Below are 15,942 nucleotides of genomic sequence, written 5' to 3'. Positions count from 1 at the left end.
CCTCTGAAATGTGAATGTAATGCATGCAGGGTGGGCTCAGGCGTGTATATGCCTAACAAAGAAAACATAAAGAAGAAAAAAAGAAATCCAAACAATAAAATAACACTCCATGGGTGACCCACAGGGCCAAAGCCAAGACACTGGTCTAGTAGGAGAATGACTGCAGACACTCCCAACCGCAGTGCAAGTGGGCATGATGACCTGTCTACAAGACTCAGTGTGGGGCTTCCCTGGGGGCCTAGCAGTTGAGAATTTGCCTGCCCATGCAGGGAACATAGGTTCAATCCCTGGTCGGGGAAGATCCCACAAGCCATGGGACAATTAAACTAAGCCAATGTGCCTTAACTACTGTCTGAGTGCCACAGCTACTGAGTTCATGCGCCTGGAGCCTGTGCTCCACAATAAGAGAGGCCATCCCCCTGAGAAGCCTGTGCACTGAACAAATAACCCCCGCTCACAGCAACAAAGACCCAGTACACCCAGAAATAAATAAATCTTACAAAAAAAAAAAAGAGTGTGGCACACCAGCCAACAGCCTCCTTCCAGAAGGATGCCTCTGGTACTCAACATTCCCCTTCCTCCTCACCTCTGGCACCCAGGAAGCTGAATCTAGTGAGAAATTCGAGCCTTAAACAATCACTTTATATAGATGTGGAACCTTACAATAGATGTGTTGCTTGTCATGTGTCTGCAGAGGACTTCACAAGGGATGCTGTAAAGGACCACTGGGTAGCAAAAGTTGGGTAGAAGTCAGTCTTTGAACTCCAGAGCCGCTTGATGCAGCCTGAAAGGACTTCAGAGATCACCTAGTGCAGTCCTGTTTTCCAGAAGGAGAAACTGAGGCTGAAGAAACATGTGACTTCCCAAGGTTGGTGACACTGGGGAACACTGTCAGCGCTCAAGTCTCTCAACACTGTGGCCACCATCCTTTCTTTTTGCAGACTGTGCTCTGGACTCATCCACTCCACTGTGGCCACATGAGACGTCCCCAACAACAACACAGCTCTCTGGAATGCCAAGACTTTATGTTTACTCCTGTGTCCCCAAAACTCAATAAGATGCCTGGCCTGGAGTGATATGTAATACATGTTTTTGAGTTAAAAAAAAAAAATCCTCTTTGTTAGGGTATAGCAGTATGATTTCTTTGAATTTTGAGTCAAAAAATCATCTGCTGAAAACCACTGTTTCAAAAGAAGAAAATTTGTTTTTGGCAATGTTTTGGGGGCTACTTTGATCTCAAGATAAACACGTGTTTTGCAATAGCAAGCAAGCTGGATATATGGATGTATGGATCTACATGTGTATGCACACATACACCCCACACATATAAACAAACAATTCTAGTGTCCCCAAACCGGACCTCTCCTAAAGCTTGCTGGGCTCTAAGACCATGTGCTAAGTCATTCAGTCGCGTCCAACTCTTTGTGACTTCATGGACTGTAGCCCACCAGGCTCCTTTGTCCATGGGATCCTCCAGGCAAAAATACTGAAATGGGTTGCCATGCCCTTCTCCTAAGACTGCATAGAGTTCAATGAAAACAGTGGCCCTGCGTGGGCAAATGCAGTTTTGTGAAACATATGTAACACCCAAATCTGTAACCACTAGCCTGAGGTCAAGGAACAGAACATCTGCTTCTCTGGTTGCCAGACAGAGATGATGACATGACAACATTTGGGTGAGAAATATTCATTTTCCTCTGCAACCACAAACAAGCTTACAAGAGCCAGAATGAGCTCCAGATTGCTCAACAGGAGGAAAACAGAGCCTACGAACGCAGCTTGTTTTTGACAGAGAAATCATTTGGGGGAGATGAAGAGTTTAGAAGCAATGACAGCAGGATTCATCTGACTTCCCAAATTCAAGCACTAATGGGAACCAGGAATGTGGGTTTGTGTTAACGACCCAAACACCAACAGAACAATCATTCATTCATTCAACAATATATACTGAGCATCTATCAGTATCAGTCAGCATCAGTGCCGCTGGCCATTCTAAGTATGAGGGATACAGCAGGGAACAAAATCGATGTAACTCCTTGCTCACTTTCTAATGGGCAGAGGCAAACAATTATATTAAATAGCATGTTAAGCAATGGAAGGGGAAAAAAAGAAGGTGATAGGGAGTGTTGGGGAGAGAGTTTAAGATTTGTATTAAGGTATCCAAGAAAAGGCTTACTGAGAATGGGGTATGTGGCAAAGACTTGAAGGAGGTGAGTGAGCAGCCACCCAGCAAGAGTACTCTGAGCAGAGCTGGTGTAAATGCATCCCAAACTCCCTGTGAAATCCAACCACGACAATCCCATCTTACTTTCATAGTAGTTCCAGTGTCTAGTATTAGATAATACTGCTTTCTCAACAGTGAACAGTGTGTATGTCATATGACTCATCAATGAAATAATACAGAATTGGGGGCCATGTGATCTTACAATCAGGGCTGCAGTGATGGAATCAAAACCTACATGAAGAGACACTCAAAAAGGACCTACTGTATAGTACAGGGAACTCTACTCAGTGTTGTGGTAACCTATAAGGGAAAAGAATTTTAAAAAGAATGTAAACATACACACACACACACACACACACACACACACACACACACTGAATCACTTTGATATACACCTGAAACTAACCCAACCTTGTAAATCAACTATAGTTTAAAAACAAAACCAAAAAACCCATGAGTTCCAACCCAAGCGTCACAAGATAGGGCACAGCGCTGTGGCAGCTACCTTGGCCCAGAGGAATGGTGAGCGGGTGCTCATGGAAAGAACTCTGCTTGTAACTCTTATTGCAAAGCTTTTTGGGGAAAAAAACTCAATATTTTGCTAATTTTCAACACATTATTCTTTGTCTTTTCCTAAAGCCACACAGTATAAATCAAAGTTACTAGAGTTGCTGCAATGTCTGTTTCCTTTTTAAGCCCAAAGATTGTTCCTGACATTTCCCTCACTCCTCTCAGAATACTGTTCAAACATTTGTTCCATTTCCTTTCTCCTTACTTTAAATTTTATCTGATCTGTCAGTGAACACCCTCAAATTGAAGGAACATCTTCACATTAAAACTATACTTATCTCAGGCAACCATAACCTGAATAGGAACTCTCAAGTTCTTGTATATTTTATAAGAGCCAGAAGACAAATTCATTCAATTCTCTTCTGACCTTTAAAAGCCATGGAAATGGTTCATGATTATTGTTTGCATAACGGGTCATTTTTCACCAGGACAGTTTCTGGTGTTTCTGGTTAAATCGTGTAGCTCTGATTCAGACTGTGCTTAAATCCTGACATCTCCCGTCCATAAATAAGGATGGTACCACTTCTGTATGAGGTCACTGGTTTTGTTTGGGGTTGCGTGGGTTTTCTTGGCAATGGGGATGGCAGTGGGTAGATGGAAAGAATGAACTGAATCAATTTATTATCTCCTATGTACAGAGTTCAACAGTGGCTGTCAACTTTCAGGCACAGCTTTTGATATATGTCATATGTAATAACTCCAATTTAGAAATCACAAATATTCCAGTACAAATTGTGTTTTCAAGAGTGTCAACTACAAACAGCCAGGTATGGAAGGACAAACATAATCTATATCTGGCTTTTCATATGCCAAGGGTTACCAAGGATCAACCCCAGAACATGGTGTACTCACCACACCTGTTTATTCTCACTGTGACTGGAATATAAGGCTCATCTTGTAATTCTCTGAAAGCAGTGCTCAAATTAGCTCTGAAGTCAGCCACATCTGAATCACCATTTCCCTCTATTTGTAGCCAAATAACAAAAGAGCAAGAGGCTACTATATCTGCTTTAAAATTAAAATTTCATTTAAAATCTGAATTAAAACCAATCCCAAGATTTCAGCAGTATTAGGTTGGTCAAAAAATTGTTTGAACTCAACTCAATCTTCGGAAACTTATCATTTTACATTTGGGCTTTCCCTGGTGGCTCAGACTGTAAAGAATCTGTCTGCAATGCAGGAGACTCAGGTTCGATCTCTGGTTTAGGAAAATCCCCTGGAGAAGGGAATGGCTACCCACTCCAGTATTCTTGCCTGGAGAATCCCATAGACAGAGGAGCCACATTTGGAAACTTATCATTTTACATTTCTAGTCTGTGGTTTCTGCCAACTAATTTAAAAGAACTGCAAAGAAGGAAAGTGAGCATTCAGGATATTAAAGGTAATAAAGAAGTACTGATTTTTGTAATAGACATATATTAATGGTCTTAAATGAACCACAATCTACATACAACCCCCAAATTAAGACCAATTTGCCCTAAAAACGGTGTCCTTTATTCAAATAGAGCTCCAGTGTAAACCTGGAAGGCTTCTAATGTATTATCAAAATACGTAGAAAGGGCAATGATTGTTACATGAATTACAACAAGAGCATGCACTAAATTTCGTATCAGTAGAAAGAGTAGACTATGTTTATCACTACAGTGTCTTATACATAGTATATGGTAAATGACCACAGGCTTCCCCAGTGGCTCAGACGTGAAGAATCCACCTGCTGTGGAGGAGGGGTGGGTTCAATCCCTGGGTTGGGAAGAGTCCCTGGAGGAGAACATGGTAACCTACTCCAGTATTCTTGCCTGGGAAATGCCACGGGCAGAGAAGCCTAGCCGGCTACAATCCATGCGGTCACAAAGAGTCAGACATGGCTGAAGCAACTGAGCATGCATGCATACATGGTAAATGATCACTGAAATAATCAGATCAGAAAAATGATAAGATAATAAAAGGATAAGGAAGCACATTTTCAAACAGTGGAGATTTAAATTCCTTAAATTGACAACTCAAAAGTAAGTACATCTAAAGCCAAAAAACAAAGCCAAAAATCTTTGTAAATACTGTAAACTTAAACTCATGTATACTTGGACAGCAAAAGCACAGAAAATCTTAAGATCTTGGAAGTGTGCTACTTGTTCTCTTGTTTTAAGGTTTTAGTTATTTTCTCTCCAATCCCACTGAAAATGATTGAAAAATAGCAGAGAGCTGAAATCTGGGTGGATTACCTCCATCTTCATTTATCCAATAAAGAAAAAGATTCATAGTTCCAACTTCAGTTATTTGATTATCTTCTCCATAGAGCCACAGAACCTGCTGACATGCATTTTCCACGGCTTCACATTGGGCAAAAAGAGATGAGCCATAATTCCTTTTAAGAAAGAGGAAACACATGATTATGACTATACTTCAGCCCCTACCTCCCAGCAAGTCTTTAATTCAAGCATGGATGTAGTCAATGTACTAGATTCTTAATTATATATCCTCTCCAGTTAACTGCATAATATTAGAGGAAACACATTAGAGAATCTACATGGTCTAACTGCATTCATTTGGGAGAGAGAGATCAAAGAAAAATTGTGCAATTCTAACTTGAAAAAAGAGAACACAGGTGAAGAGCCAAGTCAACAACACTTAAAAGTTACTATTTTTTTCACATGCCAATCAATTTTACGTGAATTACTTCATTTTGGAGGCGTGCTACTTTTTCCCTTTGTTCTAAGGTTCTAGTTCTTTTTACTGGAGAAGACCGTGATGCTGGGAAAGATTGAAGGCAAAAGGAGAAGAGGGCAGCAAAGGATGAGCTGGTTAGATAGCATCACTGACTCAGTGGACACAAATCTGAGCAAATTCTCAGAGATAGTGAAGGACACAGAAGTCCAGTGTGTTGCAGTCTATGCGGGTCGCAAAGAGTCAGACATGACTTAGTGACTGAATAAGAATATTTCATTTAAACCCCACAAAACACTATTGAGTTAGCCACGATCATTAGTCCCATGGTTCAGATGAGAAACTGAGGCTTAGAGAAGTAACTTATATCAAGTTATATCTATTAATTAGCAGAGCACCAACTCCATGCTCTAACTGGTACCTTTCAATATAATCAAGAAATACCTATTGCTCAATGTCTAAATTCCCTAAAAGTGAGACAAGAGGCCAAAAATCCTTATTTTAACCAAAAAATATTCCAAAAGCCTGTTTTTCTCAATCAATACTATTCACTTTGGATTATTCAAAGGAACATGGCATATCTTCCTGGAATGACAATGTAGTTTCTAATAGTAATTTATTTACTCATTCATTCATTCATTACCTGACTCCTAGAAGTTTAAGTAAACTCGGTAGGGAAGCACTTTCCTCTGTGAGTCCGAGTGTAAGATACAATTGACATTTAACACACACAGACACACACATACACACAGCTTGTGGAGAATAAATTTAAACTCAAGAGACAAGAAATTTAGATATATTGGAATTGACTCTTTTTAAAGAAGATATATTTTGACAAATGGTCTATCATTTGGAAGGAGAAATGACTTCTAAATTAAACAGAAATATTAATGCTTTTTATACCTTAAAATTTTATTTGGCGTTCTTGTCTGGAGAATCCCCGGGACGGGGGAGCCTGGTGGGCTGCCGTCTACGGGGTCGCACCGAGTCAGACACAACTGAAGCGACTTAGCAGCAGCAGCAGCAGCAGTTTCATTCATAATGATGCCTAGCTCTCACTATCCTCATTAATGAGTTCTCCAATTATATGTTGCCTTAGGAGAAAAGGATTGGGGCTTCCCTGGTGGCTCAGAGGGTAAAGCGTCTGCCTGCAATGCAGGAGACCTGGGTTTGATCCCTGGGTCAGGAAGATCCCCTGGAGAAGGAAATGGCAATCCACTCCAGTACTCTTGCCTGGAAAACCCCATGGACAGAGAAGCCTGGTAGGCTATAGTCCATGGGATCACAAAGACTCAGACACAACTGAGCGGCTTCACTTTCACTTTAGGAGAAAAGGAAGTAATATTTTAAATTTATCCTTTATTAAATGGGAAAAGTATGCAGTAGAATACAAAATATGAATCAATGCTTTAGATAAAACATGAGAGTCCTCAAATATATGTGATGCTTGTTTGCCTTTCTATGCTCCTGGCTGTATAATTCACTTTCCTTGGCTTTTAGAAGATATCAGCAAACAAGCTTGAAAGCACTCCTCTATGACAGTCAGGACTAGGAAAAAACCCTAGACCCATCCTTGGACTATGAAGCCCCAAGAAGTACACAGAAACAATCAAACATACTACCAAAAAATTAATGTTATTATTACTTTCCACAAAATACCCACCTAGGCCTTTTAAATGATCTCTTTTATATCTGGGCAAGATTAAATTTTTAGTATTTCCTAAGTCGAAGTGTAACTTAAACACAGAAGCCATATATCCCAGTGGCTACATGCCATTCTCATCTGCACAGCTTCTCTTCTCTTCCCACTATGCCCTCTTGGGCCCTTCCTATGCAGCCAAGTCATTCTGCTTGGGTTGACAATCATAGCATCCTGCCCCTACCACAAATGAAGAAAAGGGTGGGCAAGTAACTAAGTTGCCCATAAGTTCTTCTTTGAGTTTACTCACTCATTCATTTCAATGTACAAAACCCTTTGAAATTTTCTCCTTTTCTCCCTTTGAGAATGGTGGCAGCTTGTCTGCTATGATGCTGGGTCTCTTGTATCCATGATCACCAGCCTTCAAAGCAGAAGACATCTGAATTAGGAGAGCCTTAGGCTAATGCATAGCCAGAAGCTTTGACAAGAGATGGGGGAAGGATGGAAAGAGAGAGAAAAGGAGAGAAGAGAGAGACTGGGGTGGATGTAGCATGAGCAGCACATATGCAAGGGCAAAGCAATCTAGTGACAATGATTAGACCTCTTATTGATCCACAGCTACCATGAGCCAACATGAGCCATAGCTAACATGAGCCAGTCAATCCCTTCTCTACTCAAGATGGATTGAGCTAGTTTTCTGACCTGTAACTCAAAGACTAGTGACTAATAACTGAAGTATTCTAGAAAGCTATGGTATTGAAACAGACATCATACAATCTGGGGAATGATGAGATTTATTTACACCAAGGTATTCAGATTCCTTTAAAAGACCCTCAACATGTATACTTCAAAACACAGGCAATGAAATGTAAATTACTAGTCAGTCTGGAGATGGCATAATTCTAATATTCAGGAGGCTTTCATTTTTAATGACCATAAAACATCAGACCACCCATATTCAGAACTAATAGCAAATACACAGTTCAGTTCAGTTCAGCTCAATTGCTCAATCGTGTCCGACTCTTTGCGACCCCATGAATTGCAGCACGCCAGGCCTCCCTGTCCATCACCAACTCCCGGAGTTCACTCAGACTCACGTCCATGGAGTCGGTGATGCAATCCAGCCATCTCATCCTCTGTCTGGCCTGGTAACTGGGTTCAATTATGAATACTTTTTAAGGAGTATAGACCAGCCTGCAGGGAGAGTTTGGTAGACAGAGCATGGGTTTGGAGCCAATAGGCTCAGATGCAGCTCTTTAATGCCTACTGATTATTTAGTTGCTAAGTTATATGCGACTCTTCTGTGACCCCATGGACTGTAGTCCGCCTGCCTCCTCTGTCCATGGGACTTCCCAGGCAAGAATACTGGAGCGGGAATCTCCTCCAGGGGATCTTCCTGACCCAGGGATTGAACCTGCACCTCCCTCACTGACAAGTGGATTCTTTACCACTGAGCCCAGGGAAGTCCATTTATAGGTGTGTTTTTCCCCAAATACAAATGTGTATCAAAATTCTCTCTCAGGTGTAAACTGTATCATTAATGTCCACTGGGTTATTGATACTTTGGTAATATACTTGGGCTTCCTTCCACATGCTGCCAATATTAAGAAGGAAAACACATGTCCTTGGAAGAAAGAGGAAAATGAAAAAGTGGGAAAACTGTCTACATATAATTTTAATGTAGAATCTGGGAGACTAGGAATATTAAATACATCCCTCCAAACGAGTAAATCCTATTGTGTGCAATCTAACTGATTACTCCTAGGAGAGAGCCCAGGAGATAAAACCAGAAAGAAAGAGAGCCTCATAATATAAACCATTGTCTGTTGAGAGAGTACCACCTACCAGGCAGGGCCCTAGGTTCTGAACCCCATTATTTCAACAAATTGTCTTAACACAACCATAGATGTTATTATACTTTTGAGGATTTGTAGGGAGAAAGGACTTAATGGCATAAGATCATGCAGATATGTGCACGATTCGTGGGTATCTCTAAGTCCACGCTGGAAACCGCTAGGTTCTAACTCCATACTTGTTGAGAGCTCCCTAAGTGCCAGCCAGGATCCTAGGCACTTCACATTATCCTCCTCCATCCTCACAGGTAAAGTGGGCATTATTACCCTCATTTTATCAATGAGGAAACTAAGGCTTACAATTTAATCTAAGTTTAAAAGTTCTAAGATTAAAAAATTTAATCTTAGAATTTTAAAAATACATATATTCTCTCTGTTCCTCAGATTCACTTAGACAGAAAGCAAAAAATTCTTGAGCTTGTGAAAGTCAACAGATATTTAATAATTACCAATTGACTACAGAGGTACTAAAAAAAAGATTAGAAGGTAACTACTGAATGGAGGAGGGCATGGCAACCCGCTCCAGCATTCTTGCCTGGAGAATCCCCATGGACAGAGGAGCCTGGAGGGCTGCAGTCCATGGGGTCGCAAAGAGCCGGACACAACTGAGCAACTAAGCCCAGCACAGCATTGAATAAGTCAGGTCTAGAAAGGAACAATAATACATAAATCTAAGGTTGCCGCCAAATGTCTTTGTTAACTAAACTGAATGACGGTAGATGCAAAATCATTTGTTTCCCTGTGCTCCTCCAGCTGGGAGTACAGGAGCAGAGAGGTTTCAAGCTCTTGGAAACAACAGGCGGGTTTGTGACGAATCCACTCTCTGCTTCATGCGTGCCCTCTTGCCAATTTTGCGTTTATGTATGGGGCCCAAAACTCTCTTCTCTAAGAAATTTCAAGTCAATGTCCACTGATTCTGGTCCACGTGAGCCTAATGAGTCAAACTAGTAATTTATTTTATAGTTGGCTTTATTTCTTAGAGAAGTTTCAGATTACCGAAAACCTGAGCAAAAAACAGAGCTTCTAGAACTCTTATTCCTCAATTTCCATTTCCCTTCTTATTAACATCTCACATTAGTGGGGTACACTTGTTATAACTGATGAGACAATATTGAAATACTAGTTGTTCATAGTAACACCGGACTTCAGTCTTTGTATTGTAAAGAAAGTAGTGATTTTTAATTGCTCTTTAACGATCATATATTCTATGAGACTGCCTCAATATCCTCTTTGTAACAAATAACCATCTGCCCAGACACCAAACTGAAGGATTCCCTGCAATTTGTGTCCCCATGTTATCTTTTCCCTAGGCAGGTAGGGGGAGCTAGAGAGTATGATTTAAAGTAGAAAAAATTTTACATTCTCTCTTCATCAAGACTGTTGCTTTACTGCAACGTGCACTGAGAGAAGTTTTAATAGAGTAATACAGATATGCTCTGTGAATAAGTCTGAAAAAGTAAAAAAGCCATTGAGAACAAACAAAAAAGTTTTTGATCTGGCTAGCCTAGGACTTAGGAAGGAGATCTAACACGGAATAAAGTGACTTAGTTTATTTAATGAACTCCATCAGAATTTTTTTTTTTTTTCTGGGCTTCCCTCATAGCTCAGTCATTAAAGAATCTGCCTGAAATGCAGGATCCCTGGGTTTGATCCCTGGGTTGGGAAGATCCCCTGGAGAAGGAAATGGCAACCTATTCTAGTATTCTTGCCTGGAAAATTCCATGGACAGAACAGCCTGGCATGCTACAGTCCATGGGGTTGCAAGAGTCGGATACAACCTAGCGACTAAGCCACCACCATCAGGATTTTTCTGACCCGATGAGGGAATGCAGTTAGTGAGTGAATGCCACGAGGGATGACAGGACATAGCATTTTACCATCATGTGTTTTTGGGGACAGAAAAGTGAGAAATAGAAAAAGTCTATGGAGAGTTCAAAGCCAGCTGTCAAGGTCTCTCTGGCATGTCAGCACCACATCCTTCCTCTCTCCCAGGGCCCAGAAGACTGCACTGAGTCACCTTGAGGGCCAGCTGGTGCTCTTCCAAAGGAAGAGCCACGCTGGGTAACCCGGCTATTCTTGTTCACCCGTCGGGGCATTCCCGATTCACGGCCAAGTCCACCCCTGAAATTGTCTAACACTTTCAAATGCTCTTTTATTTCCAGCCAGCTACATATGGCCTATGAGACTGGCCTGACCGAGCCAAAGCAGGGCTGTCCCACAGCCAGTTGGCAGCAGATATGGTTGCAATCTGCGGGAATGAAGACAGCACTTCAGTGAAGCAGGCACCTTCCCCAGACAGGGCTCCTTGGAGCCGACTGAGAGCTTGGGCCCCGACACCAGATGCTCTCGAATGCCAACTGTCAGCCCGCGGCCAGGGACCAGCATCCCGGGCAGCTCATCCAAAGCGCTGATTTCATTCCTGGTCTAGTTACTTTAGTTCTTGCTTATGTTTAACAGTCAATGTTTCTCCCTTCAAAGGGCCACAGAGGTTATCCTTCAAACAGCTAGCACATTCAAACCACTGAAGGCTAAACACAAAATAAAAATGACCATTCCAGTGTGAATACTAATATATATATATATATATATGTATGTATGTATTGAATGAAATGGCCATAACTAAATGGTCACAAGGGACTCTATCCTTTAGACAGTAACACAGATCAACTTACCCTCCCATCTTGCAGTCTCCGGTCCCACCTTTCCAGGCTCTTACATACTTCGGGTTGGCCCACAGGGACACAGGATTAAAGCTTCCAGTGGAAAAATAAGGTCCCACTGGGCTCAAGATTACAAAGAGCAGGGCTTTAGTCGGCTTCTTGACCCCCAGAGAAGGCTGGAATATAGTAAAAGTATACACAACTGTTAATCTAAAATGCAGATGCCAGTCTCAAAGTCTAGAACAGATCTGTAACATCTCCCAGAAGCCACAAATGACAGCTGTTACTTCTGAAGTTGAGTTACACAAAGCCTGATGGTCGTCTAAGAAGAAAACACCAAGACTGGGTTCCATTTTGCTTTGCTTTCAGAGTTATGATTTTAAAGGAAAGGCAAATTTGTCTATTGTTTTATTAATAGGTTTTTTGTGCGTGCTCAGTTGCTCAGTCCTGTCTGACTCTTTGCGACCTCATGGATGGTAGCCCACCAGGCTCCTCTGTACATGGGATTACCCCAGGCAAGAATACTGGAGAGGGTTGCCATTTCCTCCTCCAGGGGACCTTCCTGACCCAGGGATCGAACCCATGTCTCCTGGGGCACCTGCATTGGCAGCGGATTCTTTACCACTGAGCCACCTGGGAAGACCAGTACACTGTCAACTAACCATATATTTTTGACAACTAGCCATGTAACACTTTTCAGGATTGCACTGATTGGGAACTGAAAAAGGAAAGAACCTAGACACGATTTCAGTCTTTGGGGATGAAACCTAATATTTGCTTCTCTAACTTGCCCTTCTACTTCATTCAAACACTATGGTGCCAGCAGACTCGGGCTGGAGAAAGTGCCATTATCGCATCCAACTATGACAGATAACAGACACCAAAAGTGTAGCTTCACTAGAAGCAAAGACATCAGACAAGACAAATCCCCGCCACCGGGGCCCCTGCCCACCAAAAGACAGAGGACGAAGGACTCAGGAATTCATATTAGGAATGACAAAGAGAGAAAACGGCCTTCCCCACAAACACTGAGAAAATCACAAGCCAACAATGCAATCATAAATTTCTTCAGCACAAAAGTAATTACTCTCAGTTGTTTTTTAAAGAGGAAAATTGAGAGACTAAAAAGTTTTGAGGGCTACATATTCTAAAGGCATTAAAGGTTGCTGGGCTATCCTGTACAGTTTAAGGCCACGCAGGTAAGAAAACAAATTAAGACTATTATATTAAATCCTGGGCAATAAAATACATACACTGAGTCCTCAAAAAAGAAGCCTAGTCTGCCTGGATCGGGTAGCAATCTGGTGTGAAAATAATGACAGGAGACTCAAATTCAGCTAATTCGTGATTTTTGTAATATGTAATGAAACTGGCTAAAAGAGGACCTGGGGATATATTTTTTTTTCTGAATTTCAATTAAATCTCCTCTTCTGCTACCTGATAGCTCAAGGGGCCTCACCCACTACTTATGCCCAGATGAAGAATCAGGTAGGGAAAAGATGTGTGAGCACGATACATTGTGTTCATGTATGTGCGCTCTGATGCCACCAGAGAGGCTTAAGAAACGGGAAGCTGAGTCCATTCACACAGGATGTGAACCTGAGAGTCACACAGGACTTGGCTGGCCCCAAAGGAAACAAAGAGTGACAGATACCAAGTTAAAGAAATGAGTCAGTTCACAGACTTAAATAATGAACTTACGGTTGCCATGGGGAAAGGATGGGGTGAAAGGATAGTTCGCATGTTTAGGATTGACAAGAACACGCAATTGTATTCAATAAGGATCTAAAGTATAGCGCAGGAAACTCTGCTCAATGCTATGTGGCAGCCTGGATGGGAGCAGAGTCTGGGGGACAATGGACACGTGTATATGTATGGCTGAGTCCCTTTGCTGTCCACCTGAAACTGTCACAACATTGTTAATAGGCTACACTCCAATGCAAAATAAAAAGTTCAAATTTAAAAGAAAAAATGATAAAGAAATGAATCAGCGTTAGGGAAATTAAGTAGTCTTGTTTAGGCTTCAGAGACAAAGCAGAGCAGGCCTCCGACCTTGCTTCTGACCTACATGGATACAGCCCGGACTACTGCTGTGGGCGTCAGCCACACCTGCTGTGAGTGTCAGAAGAGAAACACGATAGATAGATAAATAGATAGATAGATAGATGATAGGGAGCAGATCTTGGAATTTGTCAAGTGCCTTGAGGCGGTCTGGCCTACCACGCCTAGGACTTAGTAACATTCCAAGATTTGCGTAACAAAGCAAGTGTTAGTTGCTCAGTCCTTTCAGCCTCTGTAGCCCACCAGGTTCCTTTGTCCATGGGATTCTCCAGGCAAACCTACTAGAGTGGGTTTCCATTTTCTTCTCCAAAAAAGGAAACAGCATTGTAAAAACTTAACATAATACCATTGCTGCAGTTTTGCTGGCAGACTGATGAAGATGTATCAATAACCTCAGATATGCAGATGACACCACTCTTATGGCAGAAAGGGAAGAACTAAAGAGTCTCTTGATGAAAGAGAAGAGTGAAAAAGCTGGCTTACAACTCAACATTTAGAAAACTAAGATCATGGCATCCGGTCCCATCACTTCATGGCAAATAGATGGAGAAACAATGGAAACAGTGACAGACTTTATTTTCTTGGGCTCCAAAATCACTGCAGATGGTGACTGCAGCCATGAAATTAAAAGACGCTTACTCCTTGGAAGGAAAGTTATGACCAACCTAGATAGCATTTTAAAAAGTAGAGACATTACTTTGCCGACAAAGGTCCGTCTAGTCAAAGCTATGGCTTTTCCCAGTAGTCATGTATGAATGTGAGAGCTGGACCATGAAGAAAGCTGAGCACTGAAGAATTGATGCTTTTGAACTGTGGTGTTGGAGAAAATTCTTGAGAGTTGCAAGGAGATCCAGTCAATCCTAAAGGAAGTCAATCCTGAATATTCACTGGAAGAACTGATGCTGAAGCTGAAGCTCCAATACTTTGGCCACCTGATGTGAAGAACTGACTCACTGGAAAAGACGCTGATGCTGGGAAGGACTGGAGGCAGGAGGAAGGGATGACAGAGGATGAGATGGCTGGATGGCATCATTGACTCGATAGACATGAGTTTGAGCAAGCTCTGGGAATTGGCGATGGACAGAGAAGCCTGGGGTGCTGCAGTCCATGGTGTCTCAAAGAGTCGGACACGACTGAGCGACTGAACGGAACTGAACTGATGAGGATCTTTCAGTTTGCATCCTGGGATTATAAGTGGGAGAAATGAAACCTTTGAAGTCTCACCCACAAAGCGGACACGCTGCCTGGGACCTTTTCCTAATTGGAACTCCAGACTGCTGTCACATGAGACTTCCCAGTGCTGTTTAAGCACGGATGTTGGCAAATCCAATTTGGTGATGTATGTACTATTGCTCTCCTCTGCTGTTTCTATTTCTTTTTTCTTTTATGTTAGAATATTCAAAGTAGACTAGATAGTTCTCTAAAAAATATTTGTATTGCTTATATGTATATAATGAATGGCTTATTTTGTTAACAAATCCTCTGGACATGAGGCAAAAGTGAAAACTTTCAGCAAAACAGCCAGCAAGCAACAACAGGTTTTGGTTTTTTTGCTCATTTGGGTTTGTTCTTTAGTGGGAGTTGAAAAGGTCACCCCCACAAAGAATGAGGAGACTTAAACTCCATTTGCTTTTATTGGTTTCATTATTTGGAAAAAGAAATTCCCAGAATAACACACATATCTGCCTTTCTTCCCAACTTTGATAAAAATGGACTATCTTATCTCTGCACTTTTAATTACCTATCAGTTAAGTAAGCTTTACATTAAAAAAAAAATTATTGACCATTGTAATAAGGAATTAAGCTTCTCAACATAATTTAGAAATACAATATGCAGGACACAGCATCAATAATTTACCTAGCTTCTAATGGTCTAAATAAAATACCTTATTTATGGATAAACTGATAAGCATTTTATTACTGATATCACATGAATGCCTGGACTTTTTTCACTCTTGTATTTTTTGCAACCTACACTCTACTAAAAAAAAGTAACAATAACTCATCATCATGGATAAGTTTCATGTTATTCATTTCCTTCCCTTGATTTTAATTGACAGGCAAACTTGCATTTAATCCACTAGGTGGCAATAGAGAGAAAACAGATGAAAAACAGACTAACACACTAAATCTATTTCTAGAGAAGAATATCTTGATAAAAATCTTTAAACAATATCTTTATCCCTGGGTCAGGAAGATCCCCTCGAGGAGGAAATGGCAACCCCATTCCAGTATTCTTGCCTGGGAATTCCCTTGGACAGAGAAGCCTAGTGG

The 15,942-nt window shown here is 41.4% G+C and overlaps 1 protein-coding gene across 7 annotated transcripts in view; it reads right to left on the bottom strand.

The window, feature by feature from the left end:
• BCAT1 (branched chain amino acid transaminase 1) overlaps nucleotides 1-15,942 on the bottom strand; it is a 123,962-nt gene that overhangs the window by 26,795 nt on the left and 81,225 nt on the right. For all 7 annotated transcript variants that reach the window (NM_001083644.1, XM_059886188.1, XM_005206933.5 and 4 more), the window contains 2 exon segments: nucleotides 5,014-5,156; nucleotides 11,620-11,783. In NM_001083644.1, coding sequence (NP_001077113.1) covers nucleotides 5,014-5,156; nucleotides 11,620-11,783 — 307 coding nt within the window.

The sequence above is a fragment of the Bos taurus genome, chromosome 5, assembly GCF_002263795.3.
Source record: "Bos taurus isolate L1 Dominette 01449 registration number 42190680 breed Hereford chromosome 5, ARS-UCD2.0, whole genome shotgun sequence".
Taxonomy (NCBI): Eukaryota; Metazoa; Chordata; class Mammalia; order Artiodactyla; family Bovidae; genus Bos; species Bos taurus.
The sequence above is the reverse complement of the archived record's forward strand: the minus strand, read 5'-3'. Positions and strand labels throughout refer to the sequence as shown.